Source organism: Chenopodium album, chromosome 16 (genome assembly GCF_948465745.1).
Source record: "Chenopodium album chromosome 16, dcCheAlbu1.1, whole genome shotgun sequence".
In the NCBI taxonomy this organism is placed as follows: domain Eukaryota; kingdom Viridiplantae; phylum Streptophyta; class Magnoliopsida; order Caryophyllales; family Amaranthaceae; genus Chenopodium; species Chenopodium album.
This window is the reverse complement of record NC_137849.1, coordinates 45,477,185-45,504,303: the sequence shown is the minus strand read 5'-3', so window position 1 is coordinate 45,504,303 and position 27,119 is coordinate 45,477,185. Positions and strand designations below refer to the sequence as shown.

Sequence of the window (27,119 nt, the reverse complement as noted above, 5' to 3'; positions counted from 1 at the left end):
TCTGCAATTTTTTTGGAAGGTCACTGTAGGTTTAAATTAAAAATTGGATACAAGTTCGAAGTTCTGCATTCCAAGCCACATAAATGATTATTAATGCGCAAAGAGAGCGTGCAAGAGAGCAATATCTGATTAGAATGTAATTTTGGATAAAGATTTGATTGATTTACAAGACTCCTTTAAAATAATTTGGCTATGTCAAACCGATGAATTAAACATGATCCATAGTCTGGGATCTTGAAGCTGTGGAAAAAATAAATACCTTGGGGTAAACCATTAATTTACAAGGGCATGTACAAATATGTAAAACAATTGTTCAACAATATCACCCAATTCCAGCAAAATTTACTGAATGCATATTCTCTGACAATCAACAGGCGAATCCCGGTTAGCATGCACCAGCATCTGATGGCAAAAGAATACAATATGCTCTGTCATGTTGATGAGTTTGTTTACCCCTTCAAAGGAATTACTTCAAATGTGGACTTTCAGGAGATGTCCTGTGATAGACAATGGTTTCATCTGAACTTGGTTTTGCATGGAACTGGCCGTAGAAAGCATATATGCCAACTGTAATGAGACTAAAGACCACAAATCTCACCCATGCTTCATAATGCAACTGCAAAGCAAGATTTCTAATATTATCAAGAATGAAACATTGAAGTAAATAGTTTTTTTATTTCTTTTTATTGCAAGGTATTTGGAACATGTGATTGAGGCAAAATAACACAAACCTGAGCGAACAAGAATATGTTGAAAAAAATGCAGAGAGCTGGCAAGAAAGGGACTGCTGGACAGGAAAACCCTGGAGGATGTGAATAGACCTGGAATTAGAAAACACAAATGGATTAAATAACATAGAAAGTAGCAATCTGAATTCATCAATGCTTCGGAGTTACTTAATGCTTTTAAAATAAAGGAAAGGTACCGGGGGCAATAAGATAACTGACGCTGAGATCTATTGGTGCTTAAGCAAACTAATAGGTACATGATGATTAATATAAGAATAGTGGAGAATGCTCACTTGACGGACATAAAGAGCCACTAACGCAACTATAGCTATGACCAAAGGTATGATCAAGAAATAGAATGAAGCACCAAAACGATACGTTAATCCAGCTCCAAATCCACAACAAGCCAGCAGAACCAGCAACAGCACACCTTCAGCCCATTTAGAGCACCATCTGGTTGATGATTGACTAGGAGATTTTTCTTCAAACCGGAGAGATAAAACACAGGCAGCCACTACAGAATAGCCTGTCTGAAGAAGAAGAACAAGATTTCAGAATTCGAGCAAATCCAGTTTTAGATAATATAAATAAATATGAAGCTTAACAGTGAGATTCTAACATACCAATGTCCCAACTGAGAGAATATGAGAAAGCACGTGCACATTAAGTAGACCAGCCATGACCGAAGCCACGAGACCTACCCAGACCTGAGAATTTATTGGTGTGTGCCGCTTTGGATGTACTTTAGCAAATAATTTAGGTAATAGGCCGTCCCTTCCAAGGCCAAGGTATAACCGAGACTGTACATGAGAAAGCACTAAAAAAAATTAGCATACTAGTATGAATAGTAATATAAGCCATCCCTTCAAATTTTTGAATTTATAATAATTTGATGAACCGTTTCCATTATTATACACAACGAGACAAAGTGGGAGCCAGCAGCATCAATTCATGTAGATATGCCATTCCATGGCATATGATAAGAAAAGATATTATATTCTAAAAATGCATCATTGCATCTATTCACCTGAACATAGAGTCCGACTAGAAGGGTAGTTGTAAGCCCTGCAACAGCACCAACACTGATCAGAACAGAGACAAATTTCAGGCCTTTGGATGTGAATGCTGCGGCCAATGGAGCCTCTTCACCAAGAAGATTATAAGGAACCATTCCAGTGATCACCAAGCAAACACCAATATACAGCCCAATGCAGATGAGAAGGCTTCCAATTATGCCCAATGGCAAATCCCTCTAAAGCATCAGCAGAGAAATGAATTATACAGGGATATATGTAAATAAAAAAGAGTATAGGGTCAGCAATATCAATCTCGTATGACTTACCTGTGGGTTTTTAGATTCCTCAGCAGAATTTGCAACAGCATCAAATCCAACATAAGCAAAAAATACTACAGTTGCTCCAGTTAAAACTGCGCCATAACCATTCGGAGCAAAAGGAGACCAATTTGACACATCAACCTTAAATGCCCCAGAAATAATAACAATAATCACAATGACTACCTGCATGTCAACAAAATGTGCACAGCTATGTCAAATACATTTAGCTTTTGCAATCAACATATCCTATAACTTCATCATAATAGGAGCAATTTAGCAACTGCCAGCAATATCATAAAAAAAGATGGTACCTTTGTGACAGTCATGAATGAGTTCACAATCGAAGATTCTCCAACACCCCAACATAAAACTATTGTCAGGATGAACAAGAGGATAGGAGCTAACACGTTAATTGAGAAAACTCCTAAGTAATCCTTGGTGCCATGTCCTATCCAGTTTGGAATATTTCCCTTGATAGAGGGAAACAATTCTAGTAAAGCAATGGCGTAGCTGGCCAAGCTCCTTGCAATACTAGCTGCCCCAATGTGGTAGTCAAGCATCAATTGTGCAAACACCAAGAAAGCAGTGAGCTCGTTGAAAGCGGAGTATGTATACAGATATGCTCCTCCAACAACAGCAGGGAAACGGGAAGCTAACTCAGCATAACAGAGTGCATTGAGTATACACGACACTCCAGCAAGTATGAAGCAGAGTGTCACAGCTGGGTAACCAAAAGAAATTAACGTAAGCTTCTGGTTCTAAAAGAAACACCATGCTGTTTTCACACAAGTCTAATCGAACTATCAGCCCGTATATATATACGAGATCTGGGTGAGAACATTTGTCAATGTAGTTTGAAGTATTGTTAATTTGTTATGTCAATCCTTTTGTGCTCTTACCAATAAGCACAGAATTATTTGACTAATTCGAAATCCAAAAACGATGTATCAAAATGCTCTAAGAAAGAAGTCATGTAAGCCAGGGTTGAACCTTCTTTCAAGAGAGAAGAAAGACCATGAATGCAACAAGGTTAAGTCAGTAAACAGGGATAAGATACTTCCATAACATAGGACTTGTCAAAAAAAAAAAAAAACCACTGGGAGATAAAGCAGAGAAATAATTAAGCATCAATCACAGCAATGCCATTTTTTCAACCAACATTATACTGAGATAACAGATTGTTCAGCAAGCTGCCGTTAATATTATGACGAAGAGCACTAAATTAGTAAAATCTGGGGGACAGCCTCCTAGTTCATGTAGTGGATTGGCCCTTATTGCAGTTTAATCTTAGTACCCATCAAAGGCAGTTAGATAAATAGGCTAAATAATCCTGTTATCGCCGTCAAAAAAAAAAAAAAAAAAAGCATGTTATCAATAGCTCTGAGCCTCTAACATGGTTATCTTCTGAGTTCTAACCAATCACCCTCTAATTTTACACATGCCCATCAACCAAACTGCAATGACCCCAATTTTGATCCATATCAACTATTGTTCAACTTCCTACAAATTCCTAATCAAAATAAAATGTCACCTGACATGATTCCACCTCTGGTCATCTGATTCCCCATCCACATATTTGGCGGACACTCCCTTTCCCGGTGTCACACCTAGTCACTAATGCTATTCTGAAGAGATTCTTAACATAAATTCCCTTGTAAATCGAGACAAAATCACAGAGATTTGTGGATTATTGAGGCTCCAAAGTTTATGTATACAGCTAACCTAGTAACCTGATATTTGGAGAAATAGAAACATCCCAAAATGTAGCAGAAAACTCACTTGACAGCCATGACAGGCATAGTTATATTTTCTCAGCTTATTCAATGAACTCCCTGTAGCTTAAAAATAAATCTTTAGTACACAGCAACTTCATCAGGACCACTAAATTTAATAGTAGATTCAATCAATTCTTCGGTATTTACCTCTTTGTCACCATGATGAAATTACCTTAGATGGGCTTGGAGATACACAATCCATTATTTAAGGTAAGGCCGCCTCAAAGGCTCAAAACCCAAATCATTCACAGACCCTCTACTGAAATCCACAATGGACAACAGAATAAAACCATAAATAGCAACAAAATGGAAGTATAAATCTGTTCAGAGATGGGTCCCAGCGGTGACTCGCCAGCTACCGGGGCCACGAAGTTGAACCTGTTCAGCAGTGGGGAAGCCACGCAGCTAAGTCTAAATTGTCCCAAAGAATAACATGTCCGATCACCCATTGTACAAAAAATACAGCAACTCCACATGATATATTTTTGTTTATGGAGTCCAAATTAATCAATACAGCAATATTACCAACAACCAATCAATCAAACCCAATTCAATTCAAGCTACAATTTGAAATCAAGACTGACCCACTTCAGAAAAACTCAAAATAAACACCTGAAAAGACAAATTTAACTACAATAGCACCAAATTATGAATTAAAACTATAAAATTCTAAACCTAGAATTGTTTTATACCTGGGCCAGCATCATGAGCAACAGTACCAGTAACAACAAAAATCCCGGCACCAATCGAAGCTCCAATACCAATAAGAACAAGCTCAAACAGTCCCAACCGTCGTACAAGGCCTTCGCCGGAGTTCGTACGGACATCGGAAGAATTGGGTGCTAGGGGTTTACTCCGGCAAGCTGATTCCCAGAAATGCGAAAACCAATTTGGTGAAGAAGATGAAGATGAAGCACTACCATTGTTCTTCTTCTGCCTACCCAAATTCATAGCTCTTAATGATCAAAACCCAGAAAAATTACGGTGAAAACTTTCTGGGATTTGTACTTTGATGGCGGATGAATTGAACATCATAGTAATTGAACTAATTGCAAAACAAAATGAGGAGAGAGAGAAATGGGTATTGGTTGATTGATTCTGGAAAATTCAGTTGATTACAGGGATTTTGATTGGATGATGGAAGATTGAAGTGTGATGTTCGTTGAATCTGGACACCCAATTACTGGCTATGAAACACCCAACAAACAAACGACGAAATTGGAAGAATTTTTCTGGGATTTGATTTCAATTGGTTTTCTCACCTACCGCTGTTTCTGTGTTTTTTTGGTGATATTTTTGAATTTTTTTACAGTTATTTTTCAAGTAACTAACTTTTTTGCAAGTTGATTAATTAAATATCTTTGCCCTAAAATGATTGGAGTATTGCATTTAACACGGTTCTTAAATTTGTATTCGTATTAATTTTGAAAGCATGATAAAATTTCGTGTTGAATGCGGAAATTAAAATTTAATTTAGCATTTCAATTTAATATTCTTAGTAATTATGGAGTATTAGTTTGACATGCGTTTAAATTAATGATTTTTAGTTTACTATAGTAATTTACTTTTCGATTGAAGCATAATCTTTTAGCTATTTATCGTTTACATTCTTTAGTAAATTGAATGTTGAGACGTTGAGTGGATATGTTGCAAATTTCAAGTATAAAGGGTTCATTCAAATCTCACTTTTTTTTTTCTTTACTTAAACTTCAATTATAACTAGCTCAATTAAGTCTAAGTGTTGACCAACTAAAAAACTAGTCGACCTTTGCTAATATTTTTGAATTTTTCATTTTCATCTTCTGATTTACTGGGTCCATGTGAGGTGGAAGATCACAAAGATGACCACATTTAATAATTAATAAATTCATTCGAGATCACCATAACAATGGCCTTTACAAGTGAAAAAATGAGCAACATGTTATCGAAACTTGACAAAAGTGACACATTACCTCTTTTACATGGAATAAATGTTGTTTTTGCGTTGACCGAAGTAAAGCTAACATGGGAAATTCAAAATTATGTGGAGTAGCATGGCATAACTTAAATGGAGATTGTTGAATTAAAACTTCAATTTGAAATTCAATGAAGTGAGCCCTTTTAATAGAGAATGATGATTGCAAGTTTTTTTTTTTTTTTTTTTTTTTTTTTTTTTTTTTTTTTTTCACAAAGAGTCTCGTTGCAACAATAATCAACAACTTAGAATTATAGATGAACAAATTAAGAGGAGAGGCAATGAAATTATTAAGAACTAGCTTCCAACAAGCCCAAGCTTTTCTTTTACAAAGAATCTTCATGATTTCAAGCTTAATATCCAAAAGTAGTCAGATTCATGCAATGTTAGATCTCCGCAACTCATGATATGACTTTGTTGCAATGTGGATGATAGAGGATTTATAGTGCCCAAAGCATTAGAGTGATCTAAATAATAGCGGGGGGATGTGCCTAAAACAATTTTATATAGAATATACTTTACAATAGTGTGTGCGAGCATGAGAGAGTGTACCAACAAGTGTGCCTCTTTCGTATTTGACAAGGTGATGTGTGAGATATGCGTGCATCTTTCGTTGATCGTGTTGAGCACAAAAGGTAAAGTTTTAGCGTGCAATAGCATCAATTTTTTCCCCCATTTTATGGAGATCATACTTTACAACGGTGCGTGTGAGCAAATATGTAACTTTCACAGGTTACCACACAAATCAAATACGCAATATGAAATTTCTTACACATTCATATATATACCAAAATACTCAGGCTACTCACCATGCTACCGAGGTACATAATAGTACATTGTAATTTATATCGCCTTTTCCTAGCTTATCATGAATCCGACTTGTAATACAAACTAATCACATTATCACGAAACAAAATCAAACCAATCTGCCGTTGAAAAACCCTAACAACCCAATGGGCAATGGGTTGCAAATCCACCATCCATAAGGCCAAAACTAAACTAGAGCACAATCTCAATGATGTAAAAAACACTTGATAAATGGGCTATATAATCCCACTCAAAGAATCCAAACTTGTAGCTTACAAAAACTTTAGATGTATAAATGCATCATTTTGAGGTCAATAGACAATACTAGCCTAGCCAATTCATTCATTCATCACCACCTTTTTTTTCCTTTTTACCTTTGCATCTCTCCTTACATTGCTTGTCTTCCTTCTTCTCTCTCTTGTTCCTCACCTGCACCTTTGTTGGTCAGGTTTCTCATTGAACCCTCAAAAACCCAGAAAAATCCAACTTCAATTCTCTCTCATTCACTTGCAAAATCATCAAATTTCATTAGTATGAGCAGAAGGGTCCGTCGGAAAGTGGCTAAGAAGGGCAAAGAAAAGCTCCTTCTTCCCAGCTACCCTGAACTCATACTTGATGAAAACGATGCCGATTTTCCTCATTCTATCTTACCCATTAATCCCGCCGCAAATTCCGCCGCACCCACCTCCCCAATTGGCGTCGCCGTCGATTGGACCACCTTGCCGGATGATACGGTAATCCAGCTTTTCGCCCTTTTGAACTATAGAGATAGAGCTAGCTTGTCTTCTTCGTGCCGAACATGGCGTAATCTGGGCTCTACTCCTTGTTTGTGGGAGTCCTTGGACCTCCGGGCGCACCGTTGTGACGCTAGCTCGGCTGTTTCGTTGTCGTCGCGGTGTTCGAACCTTCGCCGGGTTCGATTTCTTGGGGCGGAGTCAGCTGATGCTATCATTTACTTGAAAGCCAAGGGTTTACGGGAAATTTCCGGTGAGTATTGCCGGAAAATGACTGATGCTACCCTTTCGGTCATCGCTGCCCGGCATGAGATGCTTGAGTGTCTTCAATTGGGGCCTGATTTTTGTGAGAGAATCAGCAGTGATGCGATCCGGGCAGTTGCCATTTGCTGCCCAAAGTTGAGGAGGCTCAGATTATCTGGGGTAAGAGAAATTGACTCTGATTCTATCAATGCCCTTGCTAAAAATTGTGTTAATTTGTGTGATATTGGGTTTATGGATTGTTTGAAAGTTGATGAAACTGCTTTGGGTAATATGGGGTCACTTAGATTTTTATCTGTTGCTGGGACTTCTAATTTGAAATGGGGTTTGGTGTCTCATCTTTGGGGTAAGTTGCCTAATTTAGTTGGGTTGGATGTTTCGAGGACTGATATTAGTCCTACTGCGGTTTCGAGGATGATGTTGTCTTGTCAGAGTTTGAAGGTGTTGTGTGCTCTTAATTGTACAAATGTTGAGGAAGATGCTAACTTTGTGACAGGCAGTCATGGGAGTAAAGGTAAGTTGTTGTTGTCCCTGCTCAGTGATATATTCAAAGGGGTAGGTTCGTTATTCGTCGATAATTCAATGAAAGGGAGGAATGTGTTTTTGGATTGGAGGGATACTGAGAGGAAAGATCAGAAATTGGATGACATTATGACTTGGCTCGAATGGGTTCTTTCGTATTCGCTTTTGCGAATTGCTGAGAGTAATCCTCCTGGTTTGGATAACTTTTGGGTCAGTCAGGGTGCTAGATTGTTGCTCAGTTTGATGCAGAGTTCACAGGAGGATGTTCAGGAAAGGGCAGCTACCGGGCTTGCTACTTTTGTGGTTATTGATGATGAGAATACTAGCATTGATGGACAAAGAGCGGAAGCAGTTATGCGGGGTGGGGGTGTGCAGCTTCTCCTTCATCTTGCCAGTTCGTGGCGAGAAGGATTGCAGGCAGAATCTGCCAAGGTATGAATATCTCTAGTTCACTTTCTAGTTCTACTATCTGCTTGAAGTTCACTGAATCGTCTAAGGCTCCATATATGCACCTTATAAACTTAGGTTTTATTTTGTTCAGTTCTGTCCAATGTCCATCCTTAGAGAAAGGATGAGTTTTTTTTTTTTTTTTTTTCCCTCTCCCCTGACTGTTGAAGCTCCACATGTTTAGGAGTGATTGTGTGATTTGAGATTGACCATTGTTTTCATGTACAGGCAATTGCAAATTTGTCTGTAAATGCTAATGTTGCAAAAGCTGTAGCTGATGAAGGAGGTATCACTATTCTAGCGAATTTGGCAAGGTCCATGAACAGGCTGGTGGCTGATGAGGCAGCTGGTGGATTATGGAATTTATCTGTTGGAGAAGAGCATAAGGTTGGCCATTTTTGCCCACCTTATTTTTCAATTTTATGTCATCCGTGTTTGTATGAGCTTTTTGTTTGATAGCTTCCTTTTGTTGTTCAGGGTGCCATTGCAGAGGCAGGAGGTGTTAAAGCTTTAGTTGATCTTATCTTCAAATGGTCAACTGGCGGTGATGGAGTTCTGGTTTGTACTTCCATTGAGATGATCACAAACATTTGGCTTTTATTACTTGCTGATTTATATATTCATACCGCAATACAAGTTTCCTGTTATGTTGTGCTTTATATTAATAATTGTCATTTCTACACTTTCTAGGAACGAGCGGCTGGTGCTCTGGCAAACTTGGCAGCTGATGACAAATGTAGCATGGAGGTTGCAGTTGCTGGTGGTGTACATGCATTAGTGATGCTGGCTCGCAATTGCAAGTTTGAGGGAGTGCAAGAGCAGGTGATGCTAATATTATCCGAAATTTGTTGCTTCCGTGACTTTGGATGCGGTTTCGTGGATAATGATGTACTGTTTGTGTGAAGTGAGAATTTAATTTGTCAAACTTCCTGGAAATAATAGGATTATATCGACAGGGTGGAATTTTATAATTTATTCGCATGTGGGGGAACAATATAACCCATGAAAGTAACATCACCTTTACCTTAGACTCTTAAAGTTACAAGTTGTTTTCGAAATCTGATTGAAAAAAAAGGCCATCTGGATTAGCTTTCTTCAATTCACCAGTACTTAATATATTTCTAATATAATTTAATTGATTTTACAGGCTGCTCGAGCCTTGGCTAATTTGGCAGCTCATGGTGATAGTAACAGTAATAATTCAGCTGTAGGACAGGAGGCTGGTGCTCTTGAAGCCTTAGTACAGCTGACACATTCTCCTCATGAAGGTGTCAGGTATTTTTGTGGAATAGGAAACAAATTTTACTGCATTTTGTTAGAATATGTCTCAGATATTCCTCATTAAACGAACATAAATTCTTGTGTGACCCACACATTATAATAAATTAGCCTATATAATTACTCGTGTGATTGGTTTTCTGTTTGCTTCTTGTTTGACTTTGATTTGAATTCATGATGATCAGGTCCTCTTGAAGTCTTTTTTATCTAAAATACTTATTTTATGGTTCTTGAGCAGACAGGAGTCTGCTGGTGCATTGTGGAATTTGTCATTTGATGATCGAAATCGAGAATCTATTGCTGCAGCTGGTGGTGTTGAGGCATTGGTATGTAAACATATTTAAATTTTGAATGAATTGAGCCTGATGGAGGATCGTGTAAGTTCATGATTCGTCTTAAATAGTGCAAACTTGTGACCACTGAGCAGAGATTATGAATGAGTAAGGTGAAAAATACTAAAATTGATTAATTTTGGAGTATCTGCTGGATGTCAAGTTTCTCCTATTATGATTCCTTAATAGTTTGTGCTCTAGGATATTAGCTGCTGATGCATTAATGAGCATGTTATTAACCTATATATGATGCATAATATGTGAATTGCATATTTGCATTTTGTTTAGCATATTACTCACGCTTATGTCTTATTTTGTTTAGGTTGCTCTTGCACAGTCTTGCTCAAATGCTTCTCCAGGTCTTCAGGAAAGGGCTGCTGGTGCTTTGTGGGGCCTATCAGTGTCAGAGGCAAATAGGTATCTTATAGAGTTCCTCACACATAGTTGTTGCCATGTTTGATTTTGTAATTTTTATTTTGAGTGATTCATTTCTCCTTATAAACTATAAATTCTTGCAAAAAGGGCTCATTGCCAAGAGGAAAACAGTTTTGGTCATTCATTTTTTTGTAAAGCCTTTGAGTAGCTTTTGTGAAGAAAATTTTCATATTCACTCTTATATTAAGTTTTCGGTCGGTCCTAACAATTTTTCATGTGACTAGCTCTATGATGGTATGATCTTTCATTTATTTTTTTTATTATTTTTTATTTTTTTAATTTTAAATACTACATATTTTTTTATTGCATTCCTATCTAATTCTATCACCTAACAAGCTCCAAGGGTGAAAGACTTTTATTTCTAGTTATTTATTTTGTGATTGTTGTGTTTGATAAAAACCAATGCCAATAGGTCTCAGTGTCTCACTATCCACGTACTAGTGTATGATTTATATATTCATAGTAAAGGGCAAGCTCGTGGTTAGGTTCTTCATTCTTTTGTTAGACCTTTGAACAGGACATAATATATAGGCAGACACATAGTATTGCCTTGAAATAATAAATATTCCTCATACGAGGGAAAAAATTGGGCTATAAATTTGTAGTTGCTGTGTTATTTATTAACATGTAATGTTCATTTCTAAAGTGGAGCTCACATAAATGCTCCTCCTTATAAAGCTATAGCATTAACGTCTTGTTCCCGTTGAGGATACATAAAATATTACCATACTTTCAACTTACGTAGTATCAGATATTTTGTCCCTTCTTTCTTTTGATTTTTCCATTAGGAAAGTAGAAATTGAAAAACCAAGCCATACATACCATATCATCTGATTTGTATTAGTTGAGCCATACCTAAATCCCATTCCAGATAATGTAACCCTTTTAAATTATCTGAATGAAAAATTGGCTTCTATTCAAATTGAATAGAACTGATTTTGATAATAATAATGATTGAATTTCTGTAACAAAGTAATTGACAAGAGTCCTATATATGACTTTTACCATATTAACTCGAAGTGAAGGGAAGCTGAACTGAACATTACATCTATTAATGTAACCCGGTTTTGTCTGAAGTAAAAAATGACTCTTTTGGAAACAAAAGAAACTGAAATTAAAATTAATATTGGTTAATTTTTCATAACTAAGTAGTTGGCAAGAAACCCATATATGAATTCTATGAACTTGAATGAGCTGTTTGCCGAGTCTAATATGTAACCACATAAAGTCAAATGTTACAAGGTATGTTCCAATACCCCCCTCCTTCTGTTGTTCTTCAACATTTATATTGTACCAAGTAAAGTTCTTAACCTGTGATGTATTGTGTATGTGTTGGCTATTTTCCCTTTTTCGTTTGTTGTATTTATATGATTTTTTATTTTTATTTTTATTTTAATTTTTATTTTAATTTTTATTTTTATAGCATTGCTATCGGCCGGGAAGGAGGTGTTGCGCCTCTTATTGCGTTGGCACGTTCTGAAGCTGAAGTGAGTACAAAATATGTCCTTATGTTATTGTTTTGTCTGATTAAATTTGCGGACACTTGAATATTTGATATACTGCCTTGTAGTAATGTACGTACAAGTCGTACACTTACCTTTTATGTGACAGAATGGACTGTATCTTGCAGGCTTAACGCTGAAGGTTTTATTGTTGAAATTTTTCAAACTTAATTTCTCCTTTTGTTTTTTGTTTCTGACTGTGGCTTTCAACTTTGACAACATAGTCACTGTTACTAATGTGTAGTAGTTAGCCTAAATTTCTCGTTTGTGTATGAAGTATTATATATGATTAAATTGATTTTGCTTTGTTCATTTTTATAAATTATATGTCAATTTACCCGTTTACAACTTGCACCGATTTCATAAACTCGAGGCTACCACAGACATTTATGATTAAATTGATTTTGCTTTGTTCATTTCTATAAATTATCTTTTGTGATTCACATGTGCTGTTAAAAGCCATGGATGCTTATAAGTCAATATTATAACATTATATACTGGATTGCATATTTACTCATTGTAGTGAGAATTTAAGGTAATGTTTTGCATATTAGCAAATTTACATTTTGTTAATTTTTGGAAAATTTGTCAGAAATACCTTATAAAAATCTCTCTCTTTTTTTTTTTTTTTGGTGAAAAACCATTTCATATAAAATATGCTGTCATAAACTACTTTACAAAGCATAAATGTTGTAAAAGGTACCTTTTGTAAGATTTTGGGAGTTTGACTATTTTCCGACGTTGATTTTTGTTTTTTGCCTTTTATTTTCTTCCTTTTTTCTCTCTATTCATGGCCCCAAAGTTCTTTTCAAACAATCTCTAATACACCAATGCAGCGCAATCAAATTTCGGAACTTGATGACTACTATTTGCTATCACAGTAGAGGCTCTTAGTTACCACCTTCTATTCTCAGTCTTCCCCTTCAAATAATGCTGAATTCTTCTCCTTAACAATCCCGTAGCTTCTTTCTATCTCCTCTCATCTTAATACATGCTAAAATATACCCCTTATGAAACCTCATCTATGGCAGACATCAACATCAAAACCCTGAAGAAGTTACAACTTACAATTCCTATATCTCACCTATAACAAATGAACAATATTCTTAAAAGGGTTTGCAAAGCAATTAATTTGAAGCAAAACCCACTGTCCAATTCAGGTGATGAAGTATTGGACAAGCTATTCTTGTATGGTCCGGTTTTCTTCAAGAAGAAAGGAGAAAAAATTGGGCTTTTGTGGGTAGTTTATGTAGGAATGAGAAGAACGCGAGGGCTTTGAGAAGAGAGAAGAAAACATTGCGTGGAAGATGAAAATTTTGGGTGAAAGTGGAGGAAAAAAGGAAAAAAAAATAAGGCAAAAAAGATAAGTCAAACACCGAAAAATAGGCAAACTAATGGAATGCAACATTTAATGCTTTATAAGGTAATTTATTACAACAATTTTTTTTATACAAGGTAGTTCTTCACAAAACCGATTTTCAGAAGGTAGTTTGCCCAAATTATCCTTATAAAAATTGGGTTGCATTTAAGAATGTGGTTATTTTGATCAAACTTTCTAGCAGGAATATATTCTATAGATTGAGGACATGAGTGGGGGAATAAACCCCTGGTTAGAACTCACTGCCCTTAATTTTTTGCTCTGATGTTATATTTGTAATTGGGAGATGTGCAAGTCTTTTGTGTTGCTTTGATAACCTTTAATTAGTATTTTGTTGAAACAATAGATTCTAACTACAGCTGTCTTCCAGGATGTTCATGAGACAGCAGCTGGAGCTCTTTGGAACCTTGCTTTCAACCCTGGTAATGCTCTGCAGATTGTGGAAGAAGGTGGGGTCCCTGCCCTTGTTCATCTGTGTTCCTCTTCAGTGTCGAAGATGGCAAGGTTCATGGCTGCATTGGCATTGGCTTATATGTTTGATGGAAGGTAAATTTTATAATTATTTTCCTTTTTTGCTGAAGTGTTCTTCTGTGTTCCTCTTTGTTGTCATTGCTGCTGAAGTGTTGGGTCATCTGATTTTACCTATTAGTTACCTCGGAGTAGGTTAGAAAACTGCTTTGTAACTCAAGGAATCACATGTCATAAATTTGTCGGAATACAAAGTGTATCAATATGTTTCGTGCTTTGTGACAACTCAAGGAATTACACATCGTAAATTTGTCGGAATACAAAGTGTATCAATATCTTTCGTGTGTTGTTTGAAAATGTGGCAAGACAATGAGACACCTATCTTATCTTTACAAGCCCTTTTTATAGTGGCAATAATGAGTTGAGGATCCATCAGAGTTATTTTTTTTAATAGCAGAAAAGTGTAGACTATATCCCTTTCCAACAGCATGTGTTACTCTTTACATAGTAAAGTTTAGGCCTGCTTGATTGAGGTTAATGATAAGTTGCAGAATGGCATTACATGGATGCTATATTGAGGGTAGTGGATGTAGCTTGATGGACCCTTTCTAGAAACTCTTGATTTGAACTAAATAAAATTCAAATCATGCTCCAAAACTTTTTTTTGTGAGGGGTTATTAAACTTTTCTGAACAAAATATGAATAAACTATTCTCCTTTCCATGAAGTAACATAAATTCTTCAGGATGAACATTTTAATGGTGCTATGCAACTGTGGACACTGTAATGTGATGACCCTTAATGGTGTGTTTCAAGTGAAAATTACATTGCGTTATGCAAGGCTAAAATTCTGTGATACAGTAGCCATTGTGTTATCTAATAGCCTACATTGTATCTCTTGTTCTCAGGATTAGCCCCTTCTAAATTATACTCCGTATTGTTTTTGAAAGATTTATGGCTTAAATTATTGATTATGATCAGATTTATCATTTTGTGATCGAATACGAAAGAATGTGTAACCAAAAAAAAAAAAAAAAGAAAAAGAAAAAGAAAAAAAAAGAGAGAGACAACCATAGGTACCTGGTAATGACTTGTGATTTGTAGTAACGTTCATCTTGTCTCTCTATTTTTTTTCCTGTTAACTTTGTTAACAGACAGAGTGAGGGACTTAGTTGTATTTGGATTTGCCTAAATGGCATAAATATGTTAGAATCTAGTGAAAATGCTGCATGAGGGATTGAGGGGTCGGTAGAGTGCTGCTTGACATCATCATTGGTGTTGCTTAAAGTGCTTTGTAGGTTTATCATATTTTAGATCTTTGTAGAGATATTTGTTGACGGCAGGTGTTTGCATGAAGTATTTGGTTTATGAAGAATGTCTTCTTTTTTTTTTCACAGGATAGGTGAAGTTGCTTTGACAGGAACGTCATCTGAAGGCGTGTCAAAGTGTGTAAGCTTGGATGGGGCTAGAAGGATGGCTTTGAAACATATTGAAGCGTTTGTTCTTACCTTTTCTGATCCTCAAGCATTTGCAGCAGCTGCTGCATCATCAGCTCCTGCAGCATTGGCACAAGTAACAGAAGCAGCTAGAATACAGGAAGCTGGTCATCTTAGATGCAGGTAAGAAGTATAGCTGCACATTAGGGGGAGTAAAATTGAAGATAAGGGGTAGTATCAGAACTTCTTGACATTACACTTGTACCAGCTATAGTTGTTTGTAACTTCTTCAGAGCCCTCACTACAGTTAGATAGTAATGGACACAAGCCAATCCACTTTGGTTTGAAAGCATCAGAAGAAACTTAAACATAACTATTTAACTTGAAAATTTCTGACATTTGTAATGCTCTTTGCCTCTTTGGTTCTAAATCATCAGAAGAAACTTAATCATTACTATTGAACTTGAATTTTTTTGACATTTGTAGTAAATAGTGACTAGAGCTGGGCTTTTAAACTTAAACACCCGTGCTTATGACAGCTTACAGTCTCATCACGAATAACTGAATATGATCTATAAGACCTGCTAAAATATGATCTATAAGCAGGTTTAGTGTGCCACTAAATATGGCCTTTCAAAGAGCAGGTTTAGTGTGCCACTAAATATGATCTATAAGACCTGCTAAAATATCTGAACAACTGATTCAGCTTGGATCCACCTTCAATGGGTCTAGGGAGTTCATTTATTTGGCCTTGAAACTGATTTTATGACCAACTGAGAGACTATATGAACGAAACATTGGAGAGAAAAATTTTGGGACCAATCTGACATTGCAGGAAAAAAACGTTAACTCTTTTAGTGTTCTTTTTCATCTAAAGATGCATCTTGCTAGTGCTCGGAAGCTCAAAGCATTATTGTAAAGCTTATTGTAAATTATGATTGCCACTGATTTTTTTTTTTTTTTTTTTTTAATTCTTTATAATTTTCAGTGGAGCAGAAATTGGGAGATTTGTGGCAATGCTGCGTAATCCATCTTCAATATTAAAGACTTGTGCTGCGTTTGCTCTACTCCAGGTAAAAGAGATTTCTATTTGTCTGCTTGATTTTTGACATGCATATCTGGTATATACAATGCTGCTAGTATCATATATACTCTTGTTTATTTTAATTAGGAGCTAAGGCACTTGTTTTCTATATCAAGGAATATAAGGCCTTGCTTTTATTGTTAATACCTGTGCCATTTTCTTTGAAGGTGGGTAAAATGTCTCAAATATTATCCCTTTTGGCTGTGTAAGTGTATGTGTAAAAAATCAAGTTAAATGGATGAGCATGCATTTATTGTTAAGCACTGCATTTATTAACCCCTATCAGTTTCCCTTCTGTCAGTTTGAAGTTTTGAACTGAGTAGCAAAGAGAATTCTATAAAATACTTGTTGCCTGTGAATAGTGAAAACAGAAAGTTCATCTTCTGTGAAAGTTTAGTTAATTACTGCGTTTATTGCTTTGAGAAAGTTAGCTCTTAAGCTCAGAAGGAACTAAAACTTGATAATTTCAGTCAAACTCGTTGGAAAAAATGTAATGGACTGGGATGATAGGATTGGCAGTAATCTGAACAGGACCTTAGTGAATGGTGAGTGTACTCTTCAAAAAGGAGATAGTACCTCCTGAATCTGCGACATGCATTGTAGTGGTGCCTGGGAATAACCCCAAAACAAAGCTCCTCTCTCAGCTTCAAAGAATCACATCAAAGGGATGAGGCCTCTTGTTGCCACTGCTTCTCTTCCTCTTCTGTGCTTTATCATTCATGGGATTTCTTTTGGGGGAGGAAGTGTTTGTGTGTTCATTCTTTATATTGTAAAATTTTCTAATATTCCATGGAAAACCTCCATCTTTTCAAATTGCAGTTCACTATACCAGGTGGCCGCCATGCAATACACCATGCAAATCTTTTGCAGAATGCAGGAGCCCCGAGAGTCCTGCGTGCTGCAGCTGCTGCTGCAACTGCTCCACTTGAAGCCAAAATATTTGCGAGAATAGTTCTGCGCAATCTGGAACATCACCTGGTTGAAATTTCAATTTGAAGATCACAACACTATCAACCTTGGCCATTATTTTACCCTTCTTGAAGCCTTTATACCGGTGTTCCTTAAAAGGCTTCTTTACAGTGCTGCATTTCAAAGACTATTTCATCGCCACCAGAAAGATGGTATAGGAGAAAGATGACCAGAAAGAACGTCAAGCAACTGGTGATATTCTCTCTCAACTTCAGGGTCATCAACCTTGAACTATTTTTTTTTTATGCTGATCTCGATTTTGTTACTCTACTGATCATGATAGCCTGTGCAAAAGTCATTTATCCTGGAAGTGGTTTGAAGACAAAGAACCATTTTTCGCCAGTCCCAGTGGGCGACTTGGTGGTCATGTACTCATTGTGACAAAAAATTTCATGTTATGTTTGTGCGGTTGAGTTGTATTATTGGAGTTGTGAATAAGGGCACATTTGCTCTATGACTGCGAAGTATATTATTCTTCAATTTATATATACAAGTACCATAAATCTTTATTTTATACAGTGAGTCGGAACTTTGTGAAAGTTGTAGTCCGGGTATGTTGGCTCTTCTTGGATATAAGCAGAACTTTATTGAAAAAATCTAATGGGAAACAACATGAAATGAAAAGGTTCATATGCATGTATGGTACAATTACACCTAGCAATTTGGCTCCCCAAAAAACAAGTATATATGCTGAGCAATTTTGCTAAAAAAAAAAAAAAAGCTTCATGCTTTGGTACTCCTCCCTGTTGAGACTTGACTCGAGCGCCCTTGATGTTCCCTCTTTTAAGGAGTTGTGTCTCATGCTTGAGGAATCGTATTCTGATAATACTTGATGGAGCTTGTTTTGGAGTACACTTTGGGGGAATCTGGCTGAAAAGGAATGCCTGGGTGTTTAATGGGAAAAGGGGTGGAAGTAGTGGAGGTTCAAAGGAGGGCTATGAGCATCATAGGAGAGTACGAAAAGGCAAATGAATGCTTACCTTCAGAGATGAGCAAGGCTGCTCCTGTCTGTCAATCATGGAGAGCCCCTGCTATGGGATGCGGATGTGGCTTGCTTCAAAATAGTATGTTTGGTCTTGGTGGTGTAATGCGGGATAGGGAGGGGATGCGATGGCTGCTACATGCATCACTACTCGGGGCTGTTGGGATTCAGAGATTGCAGTGGCTTTGGCAGTAAGGCATGCTCTCCAAATTTTGATTGAAGCTGGACTTACAAGGGTGGAGCTTGAGACTGACAACATCAAAGTCTATCATTATTTGCAGCAGCAAAAGGAGTAGTGCAGTAGCTTCGGTTTTATAATGAATGATATCTTTGAGCTTGCAAAGTTTTTGTTTGTCTATTAGCTACTCTCATGTAAGTAGGAATGCTTACAAAGTAGCACACAAACTAGCACAGCTTAGCAAAAAGCTTGGTGGGTTGCATATGTGGATTGAGGAGATCCCTCAAGAAGCATCATGCTTTGTAATGGATGATATTATGCTGCCGAGTTAATAAAATTGTGTGCTTTTCGGGGAAAAAAAACCCTAAAATTTTGTTTTGAACTACTTTAATAGTAACAATAATACTAATAATAATAAATTTAACAAGTCGCAAGTCAAAAGAACAATTTTGCCCCAATTTTCTTTAGAAAAAATTATTATGAAGTATTTAGTATCAAATCTAAGATAAAATATATATATATATATATATTTAAGTTCTAAACCTAAAGTTTTACTTGTACTAAGATCTATTTCATTAAGGCCCTGTTCTCACCAGATTATTTTCAATTCAGTTCAGTTCAGCTCTAATAAGTTCAGTTCAGTTCATCTCATAATTTCCTTCTCTCATAAAATATTCAATTCAGCTCAGCTCAGCTCTAATAAGTTCAGTTCAGTCAATGAGAACAAGCCCTAAGTATTGTAAATTAAATTTTGTTGTCAAGAAATTATAATTTAGTCAATTGACAATATGAATAATTATTTGAAAGTCTCGACTCCTGTGACAATGTACTACTTTGCAACTTCTAATCCTTTATCTTCAAAACCTATTAATTAGTTTGATCGGAGTTGTTACTCTTTAAAATGTCTTAAAAAATGCTTTTGCATGGAATTTCTTTTCATACTAGCTATGATAAAAAAAAATAAAATAAAAAAAAGATCTCATTAAACAAAACAATTAATCTTAAAAGTCAAAATAAAAATTAAGTTAAAAAAAAAAAATTATAAACCAATTCCTGAAAACTCTATTCCGACAACTGTAGCAAAGTTTTGTTTAAAATTGCTCAACTTAATAACCAACCAACCCATTTGACAGATCAGCCGATAAATGAGAAATCTCAAAAGACAATTACATGCATGTCCCTTTTTCATCTGTTGTATGATTTTGAAGTCATTTTGATTATTTACTATATATTTTTTTTGTTGTTGATAAGGAGAAGAGCCTATCGGGCCGAAACCTGTCAGGTCCTCCTGCCCCAGATTTTTTTACTACAGTACTTATTACTTTATCCATTTATTAATTTTTTAGGGAATTATCCATTTATTATTTACTAGGGATTCCAACACGCACGATGCTCGCGGTATAGCAAGCCCTTTGAGAAGAATTATTATCAATTTTCTTTATGTCTTATGCCGGCTTGTGTATAATATTTTATCAAAACTATTTGCATATAAACGATAAATGTGTTGGATGTTGTGCAATGTTCTAAACTTTAGTTGATTTACTTTAAAATAAAGCCCACATAAAGAAACAACATTTCGTTGTCTAGTGATTAATGTAGTTATGTAATTCAACCATAACCCCCATTAATATGAAAATTCTAAACTTTATTATTCTAATCCTCCTTTTAATTTCTGATTAATTGATAAAATTACTAAATTAATTATACATGGGGATAAAAAGGTAAATAAATATTTTGAGGGATATAATAATTCGTGCACTATTTATAAGAGCAATCTCCTTTATAAGGTAGGGAAGTAATTGGATAAAATGAGATTTGCCTTAATCAAAGAGGCTTTTGTTTCAATTAAAAAAAAAGGCTTAATTTTTCATCCAAAAAACCAGAGGGGTAATTTTGGAAAAAAGGAAAAGGGTGTGCGTTGATACACTCGAACACACAGCTTTGGGTTTATAGTTTACTATATAGAATTTACTACGGAGTATAGAATTTTCGTAGTTTAGTTACTCCTAAAACCTCCAACCGGCGACTTGCCCAAACACTCAGTTTGCGTCTCAACTCGCTCGTCTTTTCTTTAACCCCAGGTAAGATCAATCTCTATTTTATGTTTTTCAATTTGAGTGAATGTTTTAGTTTTCTTAAACCCTAATTCCCTTAAACCCCAGATAGATTTCTGTATACAAATCAATGGAATTGTAATATAAAGTTCTAGACTTGTAATTATAAGCTTAATATTATCTGGGTATATGTTATATATTACAAATTATAAATCAAGCTTGATGATTTGATTTATGCATTTTAATAAATTATAAAGTATGGTGTAGAAATTTTCATTACCCAGTTATACTGTAAAGTGTAAATTGAATGAGTGCCAACTTTGATTCTTGATTTGTATATTTTTTGATTGGGCAGGGTGATTTGCCAATTTGATCTATTTGGGACAAGAAAAGAAATTAATTTGAGGTGGGATTGATTTGGGTTGGTTTGTTTATCTGGGGTGAAAGAGTTTTGTCTATGTTTTGGAGTAAGAGTTGTGTAGCTAATTGATTACAATGGTGTCGTCGGCTCTAGCGTCTCGTGTCACCCTCCTTGCCCTTCTGTCTGCCACCACCTTTTACTGCTTCTATAAATCCCGCCGCCTTAAGCTTGCTTCTCAGAAGTTTGCTGTCTCTGCTCGGAACCCGAAACTTATTTATATCACTCAAACTGGCAGTTGTAAAACCCTAGCTCACCGTCTTCACAAGTTGCTTGCCTCAAAAGGTCTTGTTATTGACCTTATTGATGTCAAAGATTATGAGCCGGAGGATCTTTCGAAGGAAAGCCTTGTTTTGATTGTGGCTTCAACCTGGGAGGATGGAAAGCCGCCTCCTAAGGCCAAGTTTTTTGCTGATTGGATTGAGGAGAGCGCGAATGATTTTAGGGTAGGATCACTTCTGCTCAGTAAGCTCAAGTATGCAGTGTTTGGGGTTGGTAGTGGGGCATATGGGGAGAGTTTTGATGTTGTAGCAAAAGGGATTTCGAAAAGGTTGAAGGCATTGGGAGCTAATGAGGTGCTCCCGTTGAGGGAGGGTGATGTGGATGGAGGTCGATTGGGGAAAGAGGTTGATGCTTGGGGTGAGAAATTGATTGGGATCCTAAAAGGAGTAGTTCAGGAAAATGGGGTAATTTCTCGTGGGAAGTTAGATGATGAGAGTGATGCAGAGTTCGTTGATGAGTCTGATGATGAAGATTCGGAAGAAAGTGAGGAGGAATTGGGTGTTGTTGATCTTGAGGACATAGCAGGTAAGGGGCCATCAAGGAATTCAAAGAATGTAGCGCAGGTTAATGGGGTCAAGACTGACGGCAAAAAAGAAATGGTCACTCCTGTAATCAGAGCAAATCTGGTGAAGCAGGTGAGTTTCTTTTCATTTTATATTTTAAATTTGTTGCTGATTTGATGGTGGAGTTATTGTACATAAACTTCATTATTTAAATTTCTGAATATATGTATATGGATGAGCTGGATTTTAAAGGCCAATTATTTTGCCTTGTGATATGAGTGTAGCTATGCAGCCTGTCCAAAGACTAGGAAGTGAAACCAAAGGCCTTGAGGACCAGTGCCTAGATATGGCTTATGTCTAGTGTTTACTAGGCCAGAGAGAATTAAAGTTGTTCTAGGTTCCAGTTTTTGTACCAAAACTGTTCCTAGGGGCCTCAAATGTTATAGTCTAGCTAGGTGTAATGTTCTTTGATCTAGCACTCTGCATTCTAATACAAATTGAAATCTGTACTGTAGTTATGGCTATGTATAACCACAGCCGGTAGCTCTGTAGGAAGTACCATAGTTGGGATATTATGTCAAGTTATAGATCCAGTTGCAAAATATTTTGAACCTTTCTTGAAAATAGAGGTATTTTCTTCAATTTTCTGCTCTTTTGAATATCCATTACTCATGTTTACCTCAAATGCAAGCATGGATTACCTTTCGTTTTAAAAAATTATCTTGTTTTATTTTTTTTAATATTATCTTTTGTTAATCATCCTACTGTAACAATGCTACAAATATTATATTTTAATATTATTCTGAGTTGTTGCTCTAATATAATCTCTTTGTCAACTGGCTTCCTCTTACTAGTTTTAAAGTATTAATTTATGTAATGTTTTTTTGGGCAGGGCTATAAGATAATTGGTACACATAGTGGAGTTAAACTTTGCAGATGGACCAAAGCGCAACTTAGAGGCCGTGGAGGTTGTTATAAGCACTCATTTTATGGAATTGAGAGTCATAGGTAATCATGCCACGAGTTATATTGATCTTTACTTTCTTAATTTGTCTCTCTTTCTCAGCCTGGCCACCAATTTCTTCACATTGGTCTTCTTTAACAACTTTTCTAGAAAGGAGATTGCACTTTTTCATGTCATCTCAAATATAATAATTGAGGACATAATGCATTGTGTTATTTAGTTACTTTGCTGCCACAGTTGTTTCAGTTTATTTTGGTATTGTCAATAGGATAAAGAAAAACCTCTGCTTCTGATGTTCTTCTCTTGGCACAATTCAGCTCTACAGTTAGTTACTGCTGATGCCAAGTAAGCATGCCAGATCTGCTAATATAAATATATTCACACTGTAATATAATTTATCTCCTTAATCTATATACTTAATGGATAGATTTTATTTTCAATACAGGTGCATGGAGGCACTGTAATATAATTTATCTCCTTAATCTATATACTAAATGGATTGATTTATTTTTAATACAGATGCATGGAGGCACTGTAATATAATTTATTCCTTAATCTATATACTAAATGGATTGATATATTTTTAATACAGGTGTATGGAGGCAACACCAAGCCTGGCATGTGCAAACAAATGTGTCTTTTGTTGGAGGCATCATACCAATCCTGTAGGGAAGAGCTGGCAATGGAAAATGGATGATCCTGTTGAGATTGTGAACACTGCGTTAGACCTTCATACTAAAATGATAAAGCAAATGAAGGGAGTTCCAGGTTTGTCTTTTGAAAGATGTTTGTTTATGTCTATCATATTATATAGATGAGAGTAGGATATTAGGATTGGCTTACATGTGATCCTGGTTGGAGTCCAATCCCCATCTTGGGAGAATGAAGGTGGGATGTGAGCTACTGTTCTCATCTCTGATTTTTTGTGGGCTATTGTTTTGATCATGCCAAGAGAAATGTATTTCAAAGAGATGATTTGTTTGTACAAGTAGTAATTTGTCTCCGGCAGATCTTATGAAATGAACTCCAAATGTTCCGGCAAAATTAATTTTCACACATTGCATTTTGGGGTGTGTCAAATAAGAATTTGGTGCTACCTTTTTTACAGTTACTTTCTCTTGCCTTCCCATTATTCTTTTTGTCTCGAATATCCAACACTTCCACTTTCTTTGCTCTGCACTACCCCACTTTAAAATTTTATTCTTCACATAAAATCAACTCAGGACTAAGTGTTGGAATTGCTGTTGCAGGGGTGCTGGAAGAGCGGTTGGCAGAAGGTCTCTTGCCCAGGCACTGTGCTTTGTCACTTGTAGGAGAACCTATTATGTATCCCGAAATCAATTCACTTATAGATGAGCTGCATCAGAGGAGGATTTCTACCTTCCTTGTTACAAATGCTCAATTTCCTGAAAAAATTAAATCACTGAAACCAATCACCCAGGTAAAAGCTTTTGTTTGATGATAGTTGACTGTACATTAAGAAATATACTAGGGTTTCTTGTATGTGGGGTCAGAGTTTCTCGAGCTTCATTCTTAATACTGAACTTTTTTTCCTTGTGTAGTTGTATGTGAGTGTTGATGCTGCAACAAGAGACAGTTTGAAGGCTGTGGATAGACCCTTGTTTGGAGACTTTTGGGAGCGCTTTCTGGTAAGTCGCTCTGTATATTGAAAGCAAAATGCAAGGCTTTTCTGTTGCTTACTTAAGCTATTTCTTCCTTTTTATACTGATCCTCATTGCTGAACACGACGATTTTTGTGGATCATTAAGTTGAATTCATAAGTAGATTGGAGTGAAATCTGCTGATTTGATCTGTGTATCATATCGAACAATTGATGTTTTCCATTTATCATATTTGGCTCACCTTAACAGCCTTCTATTGAAAAGCTTGGAATAGTTTCTTTCTGTTTCAACTTAAGTTTGTTCTCCAGTGAAATCTTAAATTGGAAAATTGCTGGTAATATTCATTATAATTTACTAGTTTGTGGATCAAATGGTTTGAATTTTAATTTAGAAAACATGCTCTCTTATTTCCTGTTCTTTTAATCCTTATGGTTTGAAGGCTTATTTTGACATTGGCATCTGCTTTATGGTGGTACTAACAATTTTTTTCTTTTTTTTTGCAGGACTCCCTGACATCTCTCAATGAAAAGCATCAGCGGACCGTTTATCGCTTGACTTTAGTCAAAGGTTGGAATGCTGAAGATGTAGATGGCTATTTTAAGCTCGTTTCACTTGGGAAACCTGACTTCATCGAAATCAAAGGAGTAACTTATTGTGGATCGTAAGTATCACGCCGTTATATATTCATCCCTTTTACTTTTGTATGTGGAATGTTGTACTCAAGATTGTGTAAGAACTCTGTTGCAGAACTGCTACGTCAAAGTTGACAATGGAAAATGTTCCTTGGCATGCTGATGTAAAAGCATTTTCAGAAGCTATGGCTTTGAGAAGTGAAGGCGAATATGAGGTTGCTTGTGAGCATGAGCACTCCTGTTGTGTCCTTTTGGCGAAGGTTGATAAATTCAAGATAGACGGCCAATGGTTCACATGGATAGATTACGAAAAGTTTCACAACCTGGTTAGTTACAGCCCCATCATATAGCTTAACATGCTTCCTTTTCTTCTCCTATTTTAAAAGAAAAGTTAAATTATCTTTCCAGGAAAATTATATCAAGTACTCTATAATTTTTCCCATTTGCTGCGAGTAGTTCAAAATTTCTATTTATCTTGATATGGTTTAAGTTTAATAGAGTTACAGAAGATCCTAACTAATACAAGCAATACAAACACCTCGGGATTCTTAAAGGATTGTTAAACATTAGGATAATATGTGGCAGTTGGTCCAAACGTCAAATACTTCTGATTGCTTTTTTCTTTATGTCATCGGTCTTTCTAAAGGTTGCTAACCAAATTTTAGGTGGCTTCTGGCGAGCCTTTCAAGAGCTCAGATTATATGGCTCCAACACCACCTTGGGCTGTATATGGAGCTGTAGAAGGTGGATTTGATCCAAAATATGTGAGATACAGGAAAGAACGAAATCACAAGTCTAAATGTCAATCTACCTGATAATAAATTTTTCATCATTGAGGACGACAGGGTTAATCTTGTACTATTCATTCCACAAGTGAGATTTGGAAAGAAATGGATTTAGTCATGTAGCAATCAATCGATAAATGTTTTGCTTTTTTTCAATCAACGATGATTATCATGAGATCAGTCAGTCAGTGCTTTTGCTCTCACCTCAAGTTCATTTTTGGAAGTGTTCAAGTAAACGAGAAGGTAATTGTTTTACTGTTATGAAGTTTTGGCACATTGAGTGATATAGAGGGTGGCATCGGAAGACCTTGTTTTCGGGTTGCAGCGCATCACACCATCACGGTAGTATAAACTAGAACAATGAAAGGTTCTAACTTCAATTGTGTACTAATTTAGATAGGCTTGCTGGCAGAACATTATTTTGTTTATTACTTTCTGTTTCTTACAATTTCCATGATTATACAGTAAAACATTTGACGTTAATGGTAGATTTTCAGCTACTTAATTCCTTTTAATCCTAAAATATAGAGTTCTCATTGTAAATTTGTACAAGCACTTTTGTGCCATACAATTATTTTCAGAAGAAAGCTTTTAACAGTTCAATAATCGAAGGTCGCTTTCAGTTGTATTGTAACGTAGTAAAAACTATACAAAATACTCTTCAGAAGACGTCAACGGCTAGTACGAAAATTAATCTTAATTTTGCAGATTTATTACCATCATCAACAAAGCATTATAGTAGCAGTAAATTTAATACACGTTCTTCATAATGAACTTTACAATAGTATGGCAGTACATACTTCATTTCTATAATTTCATTAGTCATTCGTTATACATTTATACATGTCTATCCCAACTCAATCCACCCCACAAAATGGTCTTATGATGGTCAGGTGGACTTACTTAAAGCTTTGTCGAATTGTAGCAAATGTATTACATAGTTCCAAAAAAAATATTATATTGTTACTTTTTTCTCTTCATCCGATCAAATTTCTTACGTTTAAAAATCTCTCTCAACACCTTTATTTTCCATCACTATTTTATTTCAATTATTCTATAAAACATTTAATGTTTTTTTTTTTTAAATTTATTTTAGCAACTTGATAATAAACTTTTCATGGCACAAAGAGACTCACATAGAGTACCATTGTCACCCAAATAGAAAGAAAAAAAAAGTCCATTATTACATGTGTAAAATAATTAAGGTTTTTTTTTTTTTTTTCATGCCTTGTGTTAGCTAAGTGTCTCAGTCTT

The 27,119-nt window shown here is 35.9% G+C and overlaps 3 protein-coding genes across 3 annotated transcripts; 2 read left to right on the top strand and 1 right to left on the bottom strand.

The window, feature by feature from the left end:
- Positions 1 to 126: 126 nt before the first annotated feature.
- LOC145585566 (cationic amino acid transporter 9, chloroplastic-like) lies at positions 127 to 5,136 on the bottom strand. Its single transcript, XM_081642268.1, has 8 exons — positions 4,532 to 5,136; positions 2,376 to 2,785; positions 2,071 to 2,247; positions 1,756 to 1,980; positions 1,352 to 1,528; positions 1,022 to 1,258; positions 732 to 821; positions 127 to 616 (listed from the first exon to the last, which is right to left on the bottom strand). The coding sequence occupies exons 1-8, from the start codon at positions 4,788 to 4,790 to the stop codon at positions 467 to 469; spliced, it is 1,725 nt and encodes a 574-aa protein (XP_081498394.1). The 5' UTR covers positions 4,791 to 5,136; the 3' UTR covers positions 127 to 466.
- Positions 5,137 to 6,920: 1,784 nt separating this feature from the next.
- LOC145586685 (protein ARABIDILLO 1-like) lies at positions 6,921 to 17,959 on the top strand. Its single transcript, XM_081643578.1, has 12 exons — positions 6,921 to 8,549; positions 8,793 to 8,951; positions 9,042 to 9,122; positions 9,255 to 9,386; positions 9,712 to 9,839; positions 10,081 to 10,168; positions 10,497 to 10,591; positions 12,033 to 12,096; positions 13,860 to 14,035; positions 15,354 to 15,575; positions 16,381 to 16,465; positions 17,296 to 17,959. Exons 1-12 carry the CDS (start codon positions 7,134 to 7,136, stop codon positions 17,470 to 17,472), a joined length of 2,823 nt encoding a protein of 940 aa, XP_081499704.1. The 5' UTR covers positions 6,921 to 7,133; the 3' UTR covers positions 17,473 to 17,959.
- Positions 17,960 to 20,550: 2,591 nt separating this feature from the next.
- On the top strand, positions 20,551 to 26,465 carry LOC145585564 (S-adenosyl-L-methionine-dependent tRNA 4-demethylwyosine synthase-like). The gene is made up of 9 exons (XM_081642267.1): positions 20,551 to 20,686; positions 21,015 to 21,994; positions 22,755 to 22,870; positions 23,419 to 23,594; positions 24,077 to 24,267; positions 24,389 to 24,475; positions 24,952 to 25,109; positions 25,196 to 25,406; positions 25,746 to 26,465. Exons 2-9 carry the CDS (start codon positions 21,155 to 21,157, stop codon positions 25,893 to 25,895), a joined length of 1,929 nt encoding a protein of 642 aa, XP_081498393.1. The 5' UTR covers positions 20,551 to 20,686; positions 21,015 to 21,154; the 3' UTR covers positions 25,896 to 26,465.
- The last annotated feature ends 654 nt before the right edge of the window (positions 26,466 to 27,119 follow it).

Coding starts and splice junctions, on each gene's coding strand:
- LOC145585566 (XM_081642268.1), bottom strand. CDS start 4,790: ATGAATTTGGGTAGGCAGAAGAAGAACAATGGTAGTGCTTCATCTTCA. Junction 2,248..2,375: donor CATTCATGACTGTCACAAAG/GTACCATCTTTT, acceptor GTTGACATGCAG/GTAGTCATTGTGATTATTGT. Junction 1,981..2,070: donor AGGAATCTAAAAACCCACAG/GTAAGTCATACG, acceptor CTGATGCTTTAG/AGGGATTTGCCATTGGGCAT.
- LOC145586685 (XM_081643578.1), top strand. CDS start 7,134: ATGAGCAGAAGGGTCCGTCGGAAAGTGGCTAAGAAGGGCAAAGAAAAG. Junction 9,840..10,080: donor TCTCCTCATGAAGGTGTCAG/GTATTTTTGTGG, acceptor GTTCTTGAGCAG/ACAGGAGTCTGCTGGTGCAT. Junction 15,576..16,380: donor GCTGGTCATCTTAGATGCAG/GTAAGAAGTATA, acceptor TATAATTTTCAG/TGGAGCAGAAATTGGGAGAT.
- LOC145585564 (XM_081642267.1), top strand. CDS start 21,155: ATGGTGTCGTCGGCTCTAGCGTCTCGTGTCACCCTCCTTGCCCTTCTG. Junction 22,871..23,418: donor TATGGAATTGAGAGTCATAG/GTAATCATGCCA, acceptor TTTTTAATACAG/GTGTATGGAGGCAACACCAA. Junction 23,595..24,076: donor GCAAATGAAGGGAGTTCCAG/GTTTGTCTTTTG, acceptor TTGCTGTTGCAG/GGGTGCTGGAAGAGCGGTTG.